Genomic DNA, 22,789 nt, shown 5'->3' with positions numbered 1-22,789 from the left:
AATATGGAAAACATTTTTTTTTTGCTATTCAGATTAGTTCGTTAAGTGAATTTGTTTCATCCTATTCGTTATGTTAAAATGGTTAGTTCTCAGAATTCGTTTTGTATATTTGTTATTTTCAAATGGATTTTGAAAACGATTTCGAATTTCACAAGATGGCTATATTCATTCTATTTTATTCTATTCTTTTATTTTCTATTCTGTTCTACTCTTTTACGTTTTATTCTATTCTATCCTGTCCTTATATATTCTATCTTATTCTGTTCTATTCTCTTTTCTCTTCTATTCTATAAAGCAGCCTGTAGAAATCATCATTGGGTGCAGCGTTGCATAACCACGCAATTGTCAGTTAAAGTAACGCAGTGCCATAAAGCAAAAAATGTCCTGGTCAGGAAGGGGGGGGGGGGAATCCTCTGGAGGGCAAGGGGTTAAAACACAGTGCAATGGTATCATATAAAATTTATAAATGAATAAGATAAACAATAATTAGGAACCTCTACTTCCCAGAATGTCTCTCTTTATATCTCATATATCAGCCGTTTTATCATATTTTCCCCCTCTAGTATTTAGACATCTCCCCCAAAGTGTAACATTACAATATCAGCAGGACACACAAATAGGAAAATCTGATTACATACCATGTCTTCCTGACTGATTCCTTTAAAAAACGGGGCAGCATTAACTGAAATGAGAAAAAAAAATAAATTGTTACACAGGATATGTTATAGTATACAAATGAAATGATATCAACATGTTGTTTTCTTAATCTGGTCCAGTATTTGGGCAAAAGTTTTGTTTTACTAGCCCATTACAATTGGAATCATGCAGTCCATAGAAGTAATGTGTATGATGCTATCTATGGTGCCTATAATAACCGGCTTACAGCCATGGCGAAAAGTTTTGGGAATGACACAAATATTAATTTTCACAAATTTTGCTGCTTTGGTGTTCTTACAGAAAGGATGTCATGAAATAAAATGCTAGGCCAATGTTCAGCTGTTTTTTTTTTATTTTTCCTGAAAACCCAACTGAGCCTTACATTATTACATGTTAATTACATATTAATTAAGCAGTCAAGATGCTCCAGAAGGGTAAAAAACACCACGCACATTAGAACAAGTTTACTTTGCCATACATATACAGTTGCAAGAAAAAGTATGTGAACCCCTTGGGATTACGTGGAGTTTTGCATGAATTGGGCATAAAATGTGCTCTGAACGTCATCTAAGTCACAACAATAGAAGAACACAGTCTGCTGAACATAATACTACACAAACATTAGATGTTGCCATGGTTTAATTGCACATAACATGTAAACATTCACAGCGCAGGGAGGAAAAAGTATGTGAGGCCCTAGCTTAATGACTTCTCCCAGAGCTAATTGGAGCCAGGAGTGAGCCAACCTTGACTCCAACCAGTGTGATGATATTGGATGTGTTGCTGACAGCTGTCCTGCCCTTAAAAAACACACACCTGTTTTGGGTTTACTGGTTTCAAGAAGCACTGTCTGATGTGAACCATGCCTCGCAGAAAAGAGCTCTCTGAAGACCTACGATCAAGAATTGTTGACTTGCATGAAGCTGGAAAGGGTTACAAAAGTATCTCCAAAAGCCTTGATGTTCATGTGTCCACGGTAAGACAGACTGTCTACAAATGGAGAAAGTTTAGCACTGTTGCTACTCTCCCTAGGCGTGGTCGTCCTGTAAAAATGACTGCAAGAGCACAGTGCAGAATGCTGCATGAGGTAAAGAAGAATCCCAGAGTGTCAGCTAAAGACCTACAGAAATCTCTGGCACATGATAACATTTTTGTTGACACATCTACAATAAGGAAAACATTAAACAAGAATGGAGTACATGGGAGGACACCACGGAGGAAGCCATTGCTGTCCAAAAAGAATATTGCGGCACGTTTGAAGTTTGCAAAAGAGCACCTGGATGTTCCACAGCACTACTGGCAAAATATACTGTGGACAGATGAAACCAAGATTGAGTTGTTTGGGAAGAACACACAACACTATGTGTGGAGAAAAAAAGGCACAGCACACCAACATCAAAACCTCATCCCCACTGTAAAACATGGCGGAGGGAGGATCATGGTTTGGGGCTGCTTTGCTGCGTCAGGGCCTGGACGGATTGTTGTCATTGATGGGAAAATGAATTCCAGAGTTTATCTAGACATTTTGCAGGAAGACATATGACCATCTGTCCGCCAACTGAAGCTCCGCAGAGGATGGGTGATGCAACAGGACAATGACCCAAAGCATACAAGTAATTCAACAAAACAATGGCTGCAACAGCACAGAATACGCCTTCTGGAGTGGCCCAGTCAGAGTCCTGACCTCAACCCCATTGAAATGCTGTGGCATGACCTTAAGAGAGCGATTCACACCAGACATCCCAAGAATATTGCTACACTGAAACAGTTTTGTGAAGAGGAGTGGTCCAAAATGACTCCAGATCGTTGTGCAGGTCTGATCTGCAACTACAGGAAATGTTTGGTTGAGGTTATTGCTGCCAAAGGAGGGTCAACCAGTTATTAAGTCCAAAGGTTCACATACTTTTTCCTCCCTGCACTGTGAATGTTTACATGTTATGTGCAATTAAACCATGACAACAGCTAATGTTTGTGTAGTATTATGTTCAGCAGACTGTGTTCTTCTATTGTTGTGACTTAGATGACATTCAGAGCACATTTTATGCCCAATTCATGCAAAACTCCACGTAATCCCAAGGGGTTCACATACTTTTTCTTGCAACTGTAGGCTATAAATGACATAGCCAAAGCCTGGCCAAAAAATTCCCATTGTAAGGAATCAACCAATCGAATAGACCCCTGGTGTTTCCATAAAGAGTACTGGTCTGCTGACCAACACTTGTTAGACCCCTTGTGAAATAAAAAAGTGTACAAAAAATATTTTAAATATCGTTAAGAAGCATTTAAATAACAGGAACCCCATCCCCCCCTTACATACATGCAAATGCAGCTGTGTGCGTATGTACAGTGATTGCACCACACATGTGAGATATTCAGGGGTGTATTTACCATAAGGTAAGCAAGGCATTTGCCTAGGACGGCATTTTTTTGGGGGGGGCAGCCCTGCCTCTCGGAAGAAGGAACAGAAGAAGGGACACACGCGGCATGGGGACCTGGTGGGTTCCGAGAGAGGCTGTGGGTTTCATGATGGTGTATCCAGAACCTGACTCTTGTTCCCAGGGGATGTGCAGAGCTGTGAAGGCGAGCGTCTTTTTCTGTCTTGCCGTGGCAGATGGTGGCTGGTGTATGGGGGGCAGTAGTAGTGGAAGGCCCTCTCTGGGGGGGGGGGCGCTGATTTTTGTGTTGCCTAGGGCAGCACTGGAGGTATTGCTGCAAACGTCAGAATAGAAGCAATACATCTAGGGTCATAATTCACTATTTACTCTAAACTGACAACCTGTAACCTTTGAAAATGTCACCTATGGACAGTTTTAGGTACTGAAATCTGCATCATTTTAAATCTTCACGTTTGGTATCTATTTACTTGTTGCAACATCATCTTTTATATTAAAATGCATTTTAGTGTTTTCTCTTTAGCTAAAACTTTGAGTTTGATAAACAACTGCGCAAATATTACGTGACATAAAAAAATTGCAACAGCCAGGCTCTCTGCTTTCAGAAAATATATCCATGTTTGGGGGTTGTAGGTAATCCTTCAAGGGAAAAAAATACTGATTTTATCGAGTGTATGAAAATTTTTTTAAAGATTGCCCCGGATAGCAAGGGGTTTGTATCAGCGCTGTTTCAAATTTTATAATAAAATAAAAATACATAAATAAAGAAAATGCATAAAAACAATAAATGTTTATGAATATTTCAGAAAGCTTTGATGTTTTGGTAAAATAAATGTTGTGCCGTGTAGAGGATGCAATCACAGCAGTATAAGGATGTGAACTATCCCCTACGGTTTACTTCATCTGCTCATGTGTACACACAGCAACTGGCCGGCAATTATTTACAGCCCATCAAACAACATCTGTACATGTTCCAGGGACTAGTTATTTAATTATTATTATCATTATTATACAGTATTTATAAAGCGCCAACAGTTCGCTCAGCGCTGTACATTGTAAAGGGAGACAGAACATGCGACAGAACAATAACAGTACAATACAATGAGATACACGAGGGCTTCGAGGGCCTTGCTCCTTGGAGCTTACAATCTAGGAGGGAGGGGATAGTGGTACAGGAGGAGATAGCTGTGGGGGATGGAGTGGTAGGACGAGTGGGGGAGGTCGGAAATTAGCAGGGGGTGGGGTAGGCTTCCCTGAAGAGGTAGGTTTTCAGGGTGCACCTGAAGGAGAGGAGAGTAGGTGATAGTCTGATGGATTGGGGTAGGGAGTTCCAGAGGATGGGTGACGCCCTGGAGAAATCCTGGAGGTTGGCATGGGAGGAGGAGACCAGGGAACCTGTGAGGAGTGGAGAGTGCGTGTTGGGTGGTACTTGGATATTAGGTTGGTGATGTAGTTCGGGGCAGTATGGTGGACAGCTTTGTACGTCAGTGTTAGGATTTTGAATTTGATCCATTATGCAATCGGAAGCCAGTGGAGGGACTGGAAGAGGGGGGTGGCGGAAACGGAGCGGTTGGTAAGGTGGATGAGTCTGGCCGCAGAGTTCAGGATAGACTGAAGCGGGGATAGCCTGTGGCGAGGCAGGCCAGTGAGGAGGGAGTTGCAGTAGTCGAGTCGTGATATGATGAGGGAGTGGATGAGCTGTTTAGTGGTTTCTGGGGTTAGGAACATGCGGATTTTGGCGATGTTGCGGAGGTGGAGTCTGCATGAGTTTGTTAATGATTGGACTTGGGGCTGGAAGGATAGGTTGGAGTCTAGAATGACACCAAGTACTCTGGCCTGCAGGGCGGGTTTGATGGTGGCATTGTTGGATGGGATGGAGAAGTCAATGGGGGGTGGTGTCCGGGCTGGGGGGAAGACTAGGAGCTCGGTTTTGGAGAGGTTCAGTTTAAGGAAGTGGAGCGACATCCAGTCTGATATGTCGCTCAGTAGGTCTGTGATTCGGGCAGAGACCGAGGGGGTGAGGTGGGCGGTTGAGAGATAGATTTGTGTGTCATCGGCATAGAGGTGATAGTTGAAGCCATGAGAGTGTATGAGCTGGCCAAGGGAGGAGGTGTTGATGGGAGAAGGGGCCCGAGGATGAAGCCTTGAGGGACCCCAACAGAGAGGGTGAGTGAGGGGGAGGTGGTAGCGTTATAGGTAACGCTGAAAGAGCGTTGTGACAGGTAGGATGAGAGCCAGGAGAGAGCGGAGTCTCGGAGGCCGAGGGAGTGTAGTTTTTTGAAGAGAAGGGGGTGGTCGACTGTGTCGAAGGCTGCGGAGAGGTCAAGGAGTAGGAGCACTGAATAGTGGCCATTAGCTCTGGTCGTTGGACAGTTTGAGTAAGGCGCTTTTGCTGGAATGTAGGGGACGGAAGCCGGACTGTAGGGGATCGAGGAGGTTGTTGTCGTTGAGCTGAGAGCTTAGGCGAGTGTAGACTAAGCGTTCGAGGAGTTTGGATGTGAATGGGAGCAGGGAGATGGGTCTGAGGTTGTTCGGGTCATTGGGGTCCAGAGAGGGCTTTTTAAGTATGGGGGGTGATGTGTGCATGCTTCAGAAGGGAGGGGAATGCACCGGAAGAGAGGGAGAGATTAAAGATGTGGCAATAAGCACAAAGGCAGCCCTGTATTCTACGCTCCTTGGATCTGACTGACGTGAGGGTATACAGTATGAGTTCCACCGGCTGTACATTACTAATCCATGGAGGCTTTAAGGATCTATCACTGGAAATCAGACTTCACTGCATTCAATAAGTGTTGCCATGTCTCCATGTTATCAAATCACCGCTTTCCCGCCGCCCTATGGCAGAAATACTGCTACCGGGCAGCAGGGGTGCGCAAAATCACGTATATATATATGTGGTTTTGCTTTTTCGGGTAGGGGGCGCACACTAGCCCTACCCGCACCGCCATTCATGGCTTTGTCTGTCAGTCACCATCAGTGATTGCTGAGTATTACTGACCTGTATGTAAACAATACAGATCTCTCTCCTGTTAGCTCCTGCACACTGCTTTGTATGGCTCTGCATAGCACAGCCATACAAAGCAGTGTGCTTACAGTGGAAAGCACAGCCCACATAGTAAAACACACACAACACACAATTAACCCTTTGATCGCCACACATGTTAAGTGACACCAAGTCAGTTCCCCCCCAGTGTCAGAATGCCCGCCGCAGTCCCAGTATAAGTTGCTGATCACCGCCACAACTAGTAAAAACAAAAATTCCAGTGGATATACATTTGTAAACTCTATAACTTTCATGTAAACCAATTCATTTACACGCATTGGGATTTTTTTCTAGCAAAGACACGGAGCAGAATACATTTTGGCCTAAATTTATGACGAAGTTTGATTTTTTAAATTTTGCCCCCCCCCCTCACACACACACACACACACACATTTTCCTGCTGCAGAGAGCGGAACATGTTGATTTTCAGTCTGCAGAAGCAATCTCACAAAAACATTGAAATGTTTATTTCTAAAATTTATATTTTATGCAGTGATTAAAAAAAATAATAATAAAAAAATACTTTTAAAAAAATAATAAGTGCTAGGCTTTCTCTTTAGCATTTACATGTTTTTTGTAAAATAAAACTTTGATACAGTAATGAAAAATGGAACATCTGTTTTATAAACTTTTACACAGCCACTCTTGCTAGTAGAGGATTACCAAGTTACGGTTATGAAAATTAAAACATAAAAATTGATCAGATATCATCATGCTTCCTCTTTATAATAGAGGCCGACCAATTATTAAACCTGTGGCTGCGTGAGGAAGGATAAAAAAAATTTGATCTGTTTGCGGCTACTGAGAAGCCAAGCAGAGATGTCCTGCTTTACATTCTGAGATTCCTCATTATGAAATATATCTTTTTAGTGTTTCTGATGTGGTTATTTCATCTGGATTAAAAATAAATGAGCATTCCATTCTGAGGCTGAGCGCTCCGATAATGATTGCAGTTTCCAGAACATACAATTAATGCGTGGTGTAGGATCTAGCTGCAACACATTAAATTATCTGCTACTTTCCAGCTTTGATATAAGGAACTCTGAAAACTGCCATTACAGATTCAGAAACTCATTATAAAACATTTTTTACATCAAACTGCAGTATATCTGTGAAGTCTAATGAAAGCATTGAACCCATAGTGTATAGCCACACAAATATAATGCAAAATCTGCTTCCCCCTTCCCCCACAGTACAGCTCTCCCCTCTCCATGATATCCACTCACCAGTCACGGCATCATGTATTTAAGAGTGAAGGGAAGATCCCCAAGCTGAAATTCCCCCAGTACAGATTTCCACCCAGCACAGATCTCCCCCCCGGCCCTCCAGTATGGATCTCTCCCTATATAGAACGCACCCCAGTACAGATCTCCCCCTGCATAGCGCTCCCCTTAGTACAGATCTCCCCCCGTACAGATCTGCCTCCCAGTACAGATCCTCCCCACAGTACAGATTTCCCCCCTTCTACTAGTATGATACCATCCTCCCAGTACAGATCCTCCCCACAGTACAGATTTCCCCCCTTCCACTAGTATGATACCATCCTCCCAGTACAGATCCTCCCCACAGTACAGATTTCCCCCCTTCCACTAGTATGATACCATCCTCCCAGTACAGATCCTCCCCACAGTACAGATTTCCCCCCTTCCACTAGTATGATACCATCCTCCCAGTACAGATCCTCCCCACAGTACAGATTTCCCCCCTTCCACTAGTATGATACCATTCTCCCAGTACAGATCTGCCTCCCAGTACAGATCCTCCACACAGTACAGATTTCCCCCCTTCCACTAGTATGATACCATCCTCCCAGTACAGATCTCCTTCCAGTACAATTTTCCCCCAGTACAGACCCTCCCCAGATCTCCTCCCTCCCACTAGTAAAGATACCCTCCCTCCAGTACAGATCTTCACCCCATACAGATTTCCCCCAGTACAGATCCCCCCCCCCACAGTACAGCTCTCGCATCTCCATGAAATCAACTCACCAGTCCAGGCATTTAATAGTGGAGGAAAGCTCCCAAATCCAAAATCCCCCAGCACAGATCTCCCCCCATTACAGCTCCCCCAGCACAGATCTCCCCCCCCCCCGTATGTATCTCCCCCTGTATGGGACTCACTCTAGTACAGATCTGCCCCTGTACAGATCCTCCCCACAGTACAGCTCTCGCCTCTCCATGAAATCAACCCACCAGTCCAGGCATTTAATAGTGAAGGAAAGCTCCCAAATCTAAAATCCTCCAGCACAGATCCCCCCCCCCATTACAGCTCCCCCGGCACAGATCCCCCCCGTATATATCTCCCCCAGGGGCGGACTGACAACTCATGGGGCCCCCGGGCAATAGGGGATCATGAGGCCCCTGTGTCCTTGCCCAAACTCAAAAAAGTACCTATGAAAAAGGTACCAGGGGCATCTCATGGGCCCCCTACTGACCCCGGGCCCTAGGGCAGTGCCCGAGTTTCCAAATGGTCAGTCCGCCCCTGATCTCCCCTTGTATGGAACTCACTCTAGCACAGATCTTCCTCTGTACAGATTCTCCCCACAGTACAGCTCTTCCACCACCAACTAGTAAAGATATCCTCCTCCCAGTACAGATCTCCCCCTGTATAGAGCTACCCCCTTGTACAGATCTCCCCCAGTACAAATATCCCTCCCAGTACAGATCCTCCCCACAGTACAGATCTCCCCCCTCCCACTAATAAAGATACCCCCTCCATTACAGATCCCCCCACAAAGTACAGATCTCCCCCAGTATAGATTTCCCCCAGTACAGATTCGCCTCCAAGTACAGTTTCCCCTCCCCCCAGTACAGCCCCCCTTCCCTCCACAGTACAACTTTACCCTCTCCATGAAATCCACTCACCCCTCCAGGCATTTAAGAGTGAAGGCAAGCTCTCCCTGGGCTTTTTCATGTGGCTGGAGCTGAGCAGGAGAGAAGGAGATGCTCTGTCCATGTCTTTGAATTCTGGCAGGTAGAAGAAGTGGCAGTTGCAGTACTTCAGGTGAAGAGTGACTATTAGAGCTAGCTACGGTGCCTCAGGCGCCCTGGGGGGAGTTTGGACTCCTGTATCTTCTCCTTAGCTATGCCCCTGTACATACTTGTGGATTTATCACCTCAGTCCCTGCCTCTACAGTAGTGTTGGGCATGATGTTGGAGTCGAACATAATTTCGAATCGAACATCGCCCATTCATGTTTGGCAAACACACGAATGGTAAGGGAGTTTGGTCGGCTGTCCTTCCCCCGCACCCCACAATACACTGCATCCTGGCAGTGCATTGTGATTGGCCAAAGCAATGCACCTGTCCACAGGTCAGGTGCAATGCTTCAACCAATCACAGCGCATGCTGACATCAAAAGGGGGCGGGGTGACCCCGCCCTCTTGTGACCTCGTCAAAGTATTTAAGAACTGTCATCCGGGCGCAGCTGTCAGATGGTGGGAGCCAGCGTCAAGAGTGGAGCGTTTTTCTTTTTTTTTTTTTTCGGGTCGGCGGTGGTGGGGGACATCACGATTAATGTTGGATCTACTTTGGGGGACATTTTCTTTTTTTGTTTTTAATAAAGGACTTGTCAAAGTCTGTTTTGTCATTTTTACACTACAATTTTTTTTTTGTGAATGAGTAGCAACACCATGTACCCCATACTCATTTACAAGGGGGGGATCTGGGGGCCCCTGGCTTCCAGATTCCGATAAGCCCCTTGCCCGCAGACCCCCACAACCACCAGCGGGGAAGAGGCCCTTGTCCCTATCAACATGGAACAAGGTGCTTTGAGAGGAGGTGCTCTCCTGCAGGGGCAGACTGACAACTCATGGGGCCCCGAGCAATAGGGGATCATGGGGCCCCTGTGTCCTTGCCCAAACTCAAAAAAGCCTATGAAAAAGGTACCAGGGGCATCTCATGAGGCCCCCTACTGACCCCGGGCCCTCGGGCAGTGTCCGAGCTTCCAAATGGTCAGTCCGCCCCTGCTGCCCTGCCCCAAAGCACCCCTCCCCATGATGAAGACATGTGGCCCGGTATGGTTTGGGGGGGGGGGACTTGCCCCTCCCTTTCCTTACCTGCCAGGCTGCATGCTTGGATAAGGGTCTGGTACGGATTTTGGAGTGGACCCCCCACACCATTTTTTTAGAAAGTTTTGGCATGGGGGTTCCCCTCAAAATCCATACCAGTCCTGAAGGGTTTGGTATGAATGGGGGATCCCATACATTTTTTTTTTTAAATTTAATTGCCAGGCAATGCCGGCAATTCATTTTACATTCCGCTGTCAGTGTGGAAGCCCACTGACAGCTGAAACATGAAAGAATGTTTCGCTACTATAATACCGCATGACTTAATAATATAACTCATGCAGTATTTTAGTAGCTGTGCGGTCTTACTGCATACTCAGAGATACTGCATAGTGAGTTGTCCCCTCTGTTCGAAGTTCGTGGTCAAACTTTTGTTAGGTTCGAATGTTCAACCGTGAATTGAACAGGGGGGGGGGATCCGGCCCATCAATACTTTACAGAGCTTACCATCTAAGGTTCATTTTGTAGATAGCATAAAAGTAAAGAGCACACCATGCCTACATCCCCCACTTAGATGGACCATAAAGAAATAATACACAAAAAGATTAGTAAAGCCCAAAACTTCTTTTATTCCACCACTACTTTTTGTCTTATTGGCTGTCTACAAAAAATTCAATAATTTTGAGGTTGTACAAAAGATTTCTATTTTTATGTACACGAGCATTTAAGGTCGTACACTACCAGGATTGGCGTAGATCTGTGGTGGATGTTTCCGATGACAGGCTGACAGGAAGTGTGTACACGTCAATGACAGGCTGACAGGAAGTGTGCACACGTCAATGACAGGCTGACAGGAAGTGGGCACACGTCAATGACAGGCTGACAGGAAGTGGGCACACGTCAATGACAGGCTGACAGGAAGTGGGCAAACGTCAATGACAGGCTGACAGGAAGTGTGCACACGTCAATGACAGGCTGACAGGAAGTGTGCACACGTCAATGACAGCCTGACAGGAAGTGGGCACACGTCAATGACAGGCTGACAGGAAGCGTGCGCACGTCAATGACAGGCTGACAGGAAGCGTGCGCACGTCAATGACAGGCTGACAGGAAGCGTGCGCACGTCAATGACAGGCTGACAGGAAGCGTGCGCACGTCAAGGACAGGCTGACAGGAAGCGTGCGCACGTCAATGACAGGCTTACAGGAAGTGTGCACACATCAATGACAGGCTGACAGAAAGTGTGTACACATCAATGACAGGAAGTGTGTACACATCAATGACAGGCTGACAGGAAGCATGTACACATCAATGACAGGCTGACAGGAAGCGTGCACACTGCTGTAGCTCCTGCAGAAGTGCAAGGGCTACATGAAATGGCCTGCCAGGATGGACTTGGCCTGCAGGCTTTTTGTTTGACAAGTGTGCTCTAGTGTATGTTATTTATTTATTTTATTACAGGTATTTATGTAGTGCCGACAAATTATGCAACGCCTTCCAAATGGGACATTCACATCGGTCTCTATCTCACTTACTATGGCCAATTTAGATGGGAGCCAAATAACCTACCAACAAGTCAGGACTGGGATCTGAACCCATAACCTCAGCCAAGCCCAGCTCTTCTAGCTGTGCAACCAACCGGGGATGCTTGAGAGCACCCTGCCTGACTCCGTAGACAACCTTCACTTGGGTCTTGTTTCTCCTGAACCTTGAACCCTTTGCTCCTACCATGAACTTCTTATTTAAGCCATGCCTTTGTACTTCCTGTTTGCCAGACTCCCTCCAGCCAACAACTTGCTCCTTTGTGTACCTACAGCTGTCCTTATCTCCACTACCGACCTTTAGCTTGTTCCTTGACTATGCTTCCACTTGATCCCAACCTGCAACCACTTGTTATTGACCTTTGGCTTGTTCCTTGACTATGCTTCCACTTGATCCCAACCTGCAACCACTTGTTCTTGACCTTTGGCTTGTTTATTGACTATGCTTCTGCTTGATCCCTACCCGCTATATCTGCTACTGGACTCGGACTTACTGACCTCCTAGTGGGGCCATCCTGAGGACCACGACCTGGTACTAACACGCAACAAAACCCATCTCCACCATCAGGAGCTCTGGTGAATACCGGTTAGTGCTTAGACTCCGCACCTTGGGTGAGCCCACGTCATCCGCCAGGGTGAACTGTTTCTGTACATATCCTGCTGATCGGTGGGAGTCTCTCTACTGCTATAGCTACTGGTCTCCGAGCCTGACCTCTGACCATGACACAGCATGTCTTTTGAGTGTTGGAGGAAACCAGTATCGGGAGGAAACGTATATTATTTTAATTTTGGTAGTTACCTAACACTTTTTTTTTATTGAGCTCTCTATATGGAAGCAACAGGGACAACTGGGGAGAAGAGATAGACCTGCTGCCAAAACATTAACAGTCCCTGCAAATAAGGACCAGTCAAGTGCTGTTCATATCCTGACTCCAGGATTTCTCCAGGTCTTCCCCCATCCTCTAGAACTCACTACCCCAATCCATCAGACTGTCATCTACCCTCCTCACCTTTAGGCGCACCCTGAAAACCCATCTCTTCAGGGATGCCTACCCCGTCCTCACCTAACAGCCAATCTCCTCCTACCACTCCATCCCCCACAGCCATTTCCTCCTGTACCACTATCCCCTCCCTCCTAGATTGTAAGCTCCAAGGAGCAGGGCCCTCGAACCCATCGTGTATTGTATTGTTACTGTACTGTCTCATGTAATGTCCCCCACTATAATGTACAGCTCTGAGCAAACTTTTTGGCGCTATATAAATACTGTATAATAATAATATCATTTTTAGTCTCTTTTCACCATTTCTTGCCTATTTCCTCTGACTCCAGTATCAGTTGCACATCATCGCTCAAGACTGGCTTCCTTATAGTCCATGGACCATGCCATGACCGAATGTAGTCTTTCAAACAGAGGATGTTGTGACAGGGTGAAGAAAATTTGGTAGACAACTGTTACCATTTCATAACAGGATCACCAAGTACACTTGCATTGAAAACTAAAGATTTAAAAGGATTTGAAATTGCATTACCGTGTTACCACTCATGTGACATTATAGTGATTGGGTGTAGCTCTGAAGGGTAGGGCATGGTGGAATTCTTTAGTTTGGCTACCAGCTGTCCCTTAGCTGGGAGTGAAGGAAGCTTTGAGCATAGCTTGGATTGTTTGCCCATTGTAGTTAATGAGATGACCACTCATCTCAGCACCTCTTTAGTTCAGAAGGCGGGCTCTGTGAAATGTGTGACACAGCAGTGCTACTCACAGGGCATAGTAACTAAGGGTCACTTATTTCAAGGAAATACATATGTGGGATCTTCACAAGTTTACAAACTTCAAGATAGTTCAGCTTAATAGGAGTAGACTAGAAATAACTGAAATACAATGTGGAAATGAATATGGGATATTGACCATAGATACACTTAATAAAAGGCTGGAGAAAAATACAAATGAATGCCATGTGTAAGGTAAAGTCTACAGGCTTGGAAAAATCCGTATGTAAATGGTTAGAAAACTGGCTAAAAGACCGTATTGAGAGAGTAGTGGTTAATGATTCATTGTCTGAATGGTCTAGGGGTGTCAGTGGTGTACCCCAAGGTTCAGTGTTATTAGTGGGGTACCCCAAGGTTCAGTGTTTATCAGTGGGGGACCCCAAGGTTCAGTGTTGGGACCCTTACTTTTTAATATATTTATAAACGATATCGGGTCTGGGATTAAAAATCCCATTTCAGTCTTTGCAGATGACACCAAGCTGTGCCGGGAAATAATGTCCTTACAGGATGTCTCCAATTTACAAGCCGACCTCAGTGCTCTGTGTAATTGGGCAACTATGTGGCAAATGAGGTTTAATGTTGATAAATGTAAGGTTCTGCACTTGGGGGCTAAGAATATGCATCATACATACTAGGGGGGGTACAACTGGGGGAATCAATGGCGGAGAAGGATCTGGGGGTTCTGGTAGATCACAAGCTTAATAATGGCATGCAATTCCAAGCTGTGGGTTCTAAAGCGAGCAAAATCCTCTCTTGTATTAGGAGAGGTATATACTCCAGAGAGAGAGATATCATTCCCCCGGTACAAATCATTAGTTATACCTCATCTGGAATATGCAGTTCAGTTTTGGGTACCAATTCACAAAAAGAACATTGGGGAACTGGAGAAAGTACAGAGAAGGGCAACCAAACTGATAAGAGGCATGGAGGAGATCAGCTATGAGGAAAGATTAGAGGAACTGAATGTATTCTCTCTTGAGAAGAGGAGATTAAGGGGGGATATGAACACCATGTATAATACATAAGGGGGGGATATGATCTCCATGTATAATACATTAGGGGGGATATGATCACCATGTATAATACATAAGGGGGGACACGATCACCATGTATAATACATAAGGGGGGGATATGATCTCCATGTATAATATATTAGGGGGGATATGATCTCCATGTATAATACATAAGGGGGGATATGATCTCCATGTATAATACATTAGGGGGGGTATGATCACCATGTATAATACATAAGGGGGGATATGATCTCCATGTATAATACATAAGGGGGGATATAATCACCATGTATAATACATAAGGAGGGATATGATCTCCATGTATAATACATAAGGGGGGGATATGATCACCATGTATAATACATAAGGGGGGATATGATCTCCATGTATAATACATAAGGGGGGATATGATCTCCATGTGTAATACATAAGGGGGGATATGGTCACCATGTATAATACATAAGGGGGGGTATGATCTCCATGTATAATACATAAGGGGGGATATGATCTCCATGTATAATACATAAGGGGGGATATGATCGCCATGTATAATACATAAGGGGGGATATGATCTCCATGTATAATACATAAGGGGGATATGATCTACCTGTATAATACATAAGGGGGATATGATCGCCATGTATAATACATAAGGGGGGATATGATCGCCATGTGTAACACACAAGGGGGGATATGATCTCCATGTGTAATACATAAGGGGGGATATGGTACCAATGTATAATACATAAGGGGGGATATGATCTCCATGTATAATACATAAGGGGGGATATGATCTCCATGTATAATACATTAAGGGGGGTATGATCGCCATGTATAATACATAAGGGGAGGGACACGATCACCATGTATAATACATAAGGGGGGATATGATCACCATGTATAATACATAAGGGGGGATATGATCTCCATGTATAATACATAAGGGGGGGATATGATCACCATGTATAATACATAAGGGGGGATATGATCTCCATGTGTAATACATAAGGGGGGATATGGTCACCATGTATAATACATAAGGGGGGGTATGATCTCCATGTATAATACATAAGGGGGGATATGATCTCCATGTATAATACATAAGGGGGGATATGATCTCCATGTATAATACATAAGGGGGGATATGATCTCCATGTATATTACATAAGGGGGGGATATGATCTCCATGTATAACACATAAGGAGGGATATGATCACCATGTATAACACATAAGGGGGGATATGATCTCCATGTATAATACATAAGGGGGGATATGATCTCCATGTATAATACATAAGGAGGGATATGATCAGCATGTATAACACATAAGGGGGGGACATGATCGCCATGTATAATACATAAGGGGGGATATGATCATCATGTGTAGCACACAGGGGGGGATATGATCTCCATGTATAATACATAAGGGGGGATATGGTCACCATGTATAATACATAAGGGGGGATATGATCTCCATGTGTAATACATAAGAAGGGATATGGTCACCATGTATAATACATAAGGGGGCGTATGATCTCCATGTATAATACATAAGGGGGGATATGATCTCCATGTATAATACATAAGGGGGGATATGATCTCCATGTGTAATACATAAGGAGGGATATGGTCACCATGTATAATACATAAGGGGGGGTATGATCTCCATGTATAATACATAAGGGGGGATATGATCTCCATGTATAATACATAAGGGGGGATATGATCTCCATGTATAATACATAAGGGGGGATATGATCTCCATGTATATTACATAAGGGGGGGATATGATCTCCATGTATAATACATAAGGAGGGATATGATCACCATGTATAACACATAAGGGGGGGACATGATCGCCATGTATAATACATAAGGGGGGATATGATCACCATGTATAACACATAAGGGGGGGACATGATCGCCATGTATAATACATAAAGGGGGGTATGATCTCCATGTATAATACATAAGGGGGGATATGATCTCCATGTATAATACATAAGGGGGGATATGATTGCCATGTGTAATACATAAGGGGGGGTATGATCTCCATGTATAATACATAAGGGGGGATATGATCTCCATGTATAATACATAAGGGGGATATGATCTCCATGTATAATACATAAGGGGGGATATGATCTCCATGTATAATACATAAGGGGGATATGATCTCCATGTATAATACATAAGGGGGGATATGATCTCCATGTATAATATATAAGGGGGGATATGATCTCCATGTATAATACATAAGGGGGATATGATCTCCATGTATAATACATAAGGGGGGATATGATCTCCATGTATAATACATAAGGGGGATATGATCTCCATGTATAATACATAAGGGGGGATATGATCTCCATGTATAATACATAAGGGGGATATGATCTCCATGTATAATACATAAGGGGGGATATGATCTCCATGTATAATACATAAGGGGGATATGATCTCCATGTATAATACATAAGGGGGGATATGATCTCCATGTATAAATACATCAGTGGTTCATATAGTGAACTCGGTGTAGAGTTATTCACCCTGAGTTCATCACAGAGGACAAGGAGGCACTCTTTACGTCTGGAGGAAAAGAAATTTAATCTACAAACATGGAAAGGTTTCTTCACAGTGAGAGTTGTGAAAATGTGGAATAGACTCCCTCAAGAGTTGGGTGTGGCCAGCTCAGTGGATTGCTTTAAAAAAAAGTCCTGGATTCTTTCTTGGATACACAGAATATAACTGGATATAACATTTATAGGTAAAGTTGATCCAGGGAATATCCGATTGCCTCTCGGGGGATCAGGAAGAAATTTTTTCCCTGCAGGAGAAAATTGGATCGTGCTTTGCTGGGTCTTTTTGCCTTCCACTGGATCAATTGTGGGTATAGGAAAATAACTTTTTTTTTTGTAATGGTTGAACTGGATGGACTTTTGACTTTTTTTCAGCCAGACTATGTAACCATGCAGAGCTTATTTTTTTTAAATATAGCAATTTTATGGTAAAATTGAAAGTGGTTCTAAAAGTAGAATTTTTTTTACCTTAATGCATCCTCTGCATAAAAGTAACCTTCTGCACGCAGTTCCCCTTCCCAATCCCTCCTTATACTTACCTGTGCCTGATCTTGATGCAGTGATGTCTCTCTCCTCATTGGCTTATTAACAGCAACAGTGCTTCTGTCAACCACAGTCAATGAGGAGGGAATGGGGGCGGGACCAAGGAGCGCTCTTTGTGTCAATGGACACACACGGGAGCGAGCCTGCATGAGTGCCCCCATAGCAAGTGGCTTGCTATGGGGGCACTTGTGGGGGGAGAAGCCAGGAGTGCCGGCAGGGACCCAAGAAGAGGAGGAACAGGACTGCTTTCTGCAAAACCATTACACAGCGCAGATAAGTATGACATGTTTGTTATTTTATTTATTAAACATTTTGCATTTACAGTACAATCACTTTAAGACAGCAACTACGTTGACTAAGTAAAGAAAGCGAACAGCTAGACCATAATTCTGGAATTTGTAATTCGAGGAATTATGTTTTGCAGAAAAAGATGAATAATGAAAATGTGATATATCTCTGTACAGAGGAGATGGCAGGTTTCTGGACAGCAGCCACCATAGTAACAGCGGTGGTGATGGAATGTGGGCACACATGGAGACATATGTGAACAAATACGGAGGGACAGGCAATGGCAGGGATGATGTGAAATTCCCAACAACCACCTACATAAAAGATGGCAGACAGTGAATCCTCTGCTGAGTAACCTACCTCAACCTACTGCATACCTAAAATGCAAAATAATTAAAAAATTACACAGTACATCTCTGCCATACAGTCACATTTCCCTATATTTATCCTTTTAAAGACCCTACAGTCAGGGCCGTGGATAAGGGGGTACCAACAGTCCTCCTGTACAGGGGCCCAGGCAGCTGGGTGAATTGGATGTGAGCAGGGAGGGTGATCGGCACGGCGGGGGGGGGGGGGGGGCAATTCCTGTACGGCTCTCTCTACAGCAGCTGAAAGCTGGCTTCTTCTCCTCTCCCTCCCACTGGATTTCAGCTGCTGCAGAGAGAGCCATTCAGGAGATTGGTTCCAGTAATTGCCCCCCACCGCACCCATCACCCTGCCGGTGCACCTGTAAGAGAAGCTCAGTACATGTTAGAACAAGAGGGCCGGAACATGTTCATACTTATGTGCATTCTCATAATTCTGAGCAAAATCCCAATGCAAAATGAGCATTGACACACCCATGCAAACGTATTAGCGTGTGCAGAAACCACATACACACAAGCATCTGCACGTGTAGGCGTATGGGCACTGGCGCCAAATGGCCTCCTTAAGCTGGACTCTGACATGGATGGATTGTTGAGTGGTCTTCAGCCAATTCCTGCTTTACCTGCGCCTTGACCTGCCATACCTGTTTATTTATGTGCAACTCGGCTTGCCCATGACCTGTCCTTGGATTCCTGCCTGTCTACTGTGACCTTGGCTGGTAATCTGACTCTGCTCCTGTCTTGCATTCTTGTACCTCTCAGCCCGGCTGTGTACTGATCCCGGCTTGTATTCCCACTCTGTTTCTGCCTGATGTTCCTGTACCTCGCTTGATGACCTTTTGGGATGTGTCCTGGCTACACTCCTGCCTGCCAAGCAAGTGTCACCGTGTTTCAGTTCCCGGTTCCTGCCTGGTGATCTACAGTCATCTGCTTCTCCAAACCCCAGCTGGCGCTACCTGCTACACCAGCCCTAGTGCCACTCAAACTCCCTGTCATCACTACCAGGTGCAAGAGAAGCCCCCTCTCCAGCTCAATCTACACTAGGTACGTGACAGCACCTTATGTTTCCCCCTGCTGCCCAGGCCCCCCTGTGTGCCCCCGCCCCCACAGTGCTTCCAGCTTCCTTCCTCTCCTTTCCACCGGCAGAAGATGGAAGGGTCTGGTAAATACCCTATATTACCAAAAGTATTGGTCGGCCTGCCTTTCCACGCACATGAACTTTAATGGCCCCCATTCTTAGTCTGTAGGGTGCAATGTTGAGTTGGCCCCGCCCTTTGCAGCTAAAACAGCTTCAACTCTTCTGGGAAGGCCGTCCACAAGGTTTAGGAGGGTGTCTATGGGAAGGTTGGACCGTTCTTCCAGAAGCACATTTGTGAGGTCAGGCACTGATGTCAGACGAGAAGGCCTGGCTCACAGTCTCCGCTTTAATCGATCCTAAGAGTGTCCTATGGGGTTGAGGTCAGGATTCTGTGCAGGCCAGTCATGTTTCTCCACCCCAAAGTTGCTCATCCATGTCTTTATGGACCTCGCTTTGTGCACTGGTGCGCAGTCATGTTAGGACAGGAAGGGACCATCCCCAAACTGTTCCCACAAAGTTGGGAGCATGAAATTGTCCAAAATGTCTTGGTATGCTGACGCCTTAAGAGTTCCCTTCAAATGGAACTAGGGGGCCAAGCCCAACCCCTGAAAAACAACCCCACACCATAATCCACCTCCACCAAACTTTACACTTGGCACAATGCAGTCAGGCAAGTACCATTTTCCTGGCAACCGCCAAACCCAGACACATCCATCGGATTTCCAGACAGAGAAGAGTGATTCTTCACTCCAGAGAACACATCTTTTTTAAAAATCAAAACAGGAGTGCTTTCCTTGTGGATCAACAGGTATTTTTCTGTATTGTAGGCAGGTCTGCTGTTAGAAACCATAGGCCCCATGCAAGCAACCTGGCAGGCCACCCCCTACTCCCTCCAAAAAAACAGTTTGCTATGCTTCAGTTATGAATGAACACAGTGAGTAATTAGTACAGATTACTTATTCAGGAATGAAATGTAACATATTTACCGGACTCTTCCCCCACTCTCCATCCTGAAGGATCCTATTATGTGCTTGCAGCTGCTGGTGGAAAGGAGAGGAGGGAAGCCAGCAGCACTGTGGGGGCACACAGGGGGTCCTGGGAAGCAGGGGGGGAAATGTATGATGCATAGGGAGTGTAATGGGTGCGGCAGGTGGGCAATTAATTTAGTCGATCCCCTGTATGGCTCTCTCTGCAGCAGTTGAAAGTCAGTGGGAGGAAGAGGAGAAGAAACCAGCTTTCAGCTGCTGCAGAGACAGCCATACAGGGGATCGGTTTCAGTAATTGCTCCCCCACCTTCCCCCATCACCGACCCTGGCAATATCCAATTCACCCAGCTACCTGGGCCCCCCTGCTGGTTTCGGGCCCTATACAGAAAGACTGTTGGTACCTCCTTATCCATGGCCCTGGGTCCACTCTGGAAGGTTGAGGGACACTGTGGGAGGCTCAGTGGTACTGTGGGAGGTTGGAGAGCACTATGGGAGCTGATGAGCACTGTGATCCATTATGGAAGGTTGGGGTGCACTATGGGAGATAGGAGTCATTGTGACAGGTTAGGGCGCGGGAGTCAGACTGGCAGTCCTCCAGCTGTTACCAAACTACAAGTCCTATGAGTCATTGCAAGATTGACAACTACAGTACAAGCATGAGTCCCAAAGGCAGAGGCATGATGGGACTTGTAGTTTCGCAACAACTGGAGGGCATCCAGTTTGACACCCCTGGGTTAAGGGAATTACAGCTGGCTGAAGGCCTGGTGGTGGTGGGGAGCCTGTAGCCCGGCTCTAGGCACTTAAGGTTTTTATTTGTTTATTTATTTTCCCATTTTTAATGAAGCAGCCCCGGGTCACACGGGAACTCTCCAGCACATTGGAAATCCCTCTGTTTTCAATAGCAAGTGCATATGATGGTAGATGCACTCTTTATCATTCCCTAGGGACAGTAGTGTATTTAGATTTTGTGCTGCCCCAGGAAACACAAAAGTTTTGCGCCCCCCCCCCCATTGTGAGAGCGAGAGAGTTCAATAAGTGTGTGTATGTACCAGGGGCGGACTGACCATTTGGAAACTTGGGCACTGCCCGAGGGCCTGGGGTCAGTAGGGGGCCCCATGAGATGCCCCTGGTACCTTTTTCATAGGCTTTTTGAGTTTGGGCAAGGACACAGGGGCCCCATGATCCCCTATTGTCCAGGGGCCCCATGAGTTGTCAGTCTGCCCCTGGTATGTACTGTATATATGATTCTCTCTCCCTTTCTTTCTCTTCTCTCTCTCTTCCCTCTCTCTCTCTCCCCCCTTCCCCCTCTCTCTCTTTATCCCTCTCTCTTTTCCCCAATCCGTCTCTCTCTCTTTCTTCCTCCCTCTTTCTTCCTCCCTCTCTTCCTTTCTTCCTCCCTTCTCTCTCGCTTTCTCCCTCTCTTTCTCCCCCTCTCTCTCTCCCTTTCCCTCCCTCTCTCTCTCTTTCTCCCTTTCTCTCTCTCTCTTCCTCCCTCTCTCTCTTTCTCCCCCCTCTCTCTCTCTCTCTCTCTCCCCCCTTTCCCTCCCTCTCTTTATCTCTCTTCCCCTCTCTCTTTCTCCCTCTCTCTCCCCCCCCTCTCTCTTTCCCCCCTCTCTCTTCCCCCCCTCTCTCTCTTCCCTTTCTTTCTCTTCCCTCCCTCTCCCCCCCCTCTTCCTCAGATCTTATGGGACCACATGCACACCCACACCCCCCCCCTCCCCTCTCCTAAGGCTGCTGATCTCTGGGCAGCAGGAAGGGGGAGGGGAGGTGTGTGCAGTCCCATACAATCTGTCAGTGTGCAATGTACTGGATGGATGACAGGAGGGAAAGCCCACAGAACACAACACAGCTCACCTCCTCCGGGCTCTTTCATCTCCGACACTTCTCCTCTCCCTGCTCCATGCTGTCCCCTGGTCCTGGCTCGTCAGCTGCTGGAGGGAGAGATACACGACCATCGCTCTGCAACTGCCTTCCCCCATACCCCACCACATCGATCTTCCTGCTGTTCGCTGCTGCTCAAAAGGTCCCTTCTTCCATCCCTCTAAAAATTGCCGCCCTAGGAAAACGCCTTGTTTGCCTCGCGGTAGATACGCCCCTGCCTAGGGAACCTCTACACAGCCCCATCCACGCAGTCTAGAAAGCTCACTAACAAAGACCAGGCCATGGATGGGCATCCAAGCTGCAGGAAGGTGATTTTTTTTTTGCTGTATCATTAAACTACAATACAGTGAAATGAAATAAAAATGTATAGGATATGTTGAAATTAAGATGACCTTTTTTTTTTCCTTTTTCGTAAAAACATAAATAAATGCTAGCACCGAGGTTGAAGCGTATGAAGATACACATTATATTACGCCTTTAGTGACAATTTTATAACATTTGTAAAAAGATAGCTTAGCTAATGGTATCTCGGCTACACCAACATTTCCGCAGTCCTGATTCACAAATTACGATATAGCCAACACACTCCAAAAGACGATAATGCGCCTATTTCAGTTCAGTCGGATTAAAAATAAATGAGAATTCCAT

The 22,789-nt window shown here is 45.5% G+C and overlaps 1 protein-coding gene across 1 annotated transcript in view; it reads right to left on the bottom strand.

Annotated features, from left to right (window-relative positions):
- CHGB (chromogranin B) overlaps positions 1-22,789 on the bottom strand; it is a 100,263-nt gene that overhangs the window by 53,868 nt on the left and 23,606 nt on the right. Inside the window, exon 2 of the mRNA XM_089665305.1 lies at positions 639-682. Within this exon, the coding sequence (XP_089521431.1) occupies positions 639-682 (44 nt within the window). The remainder of the gene's footprint in view (positions 1-638; positions 683-22,789) is intronic.

This window comes from Staurois parvus, unplaced genomic scaffold (genome assembly GCF_062004578.1).
Source record: "Staurois parvus isolate SC_StPar_1 unplaced genomic scaffold, SC_StPar_1.0 ptg002180l, whole genome shotgun sequence".
Classification (NCBI taxonomy): Eukaryota; Metazoa; Chordata; class Amphibia; order Anura; family Ranidae; genus Staurois; species Staurois parvus.
This window is presented reverse-complemented; position numbering and strand designations above follow the sequence as displayed.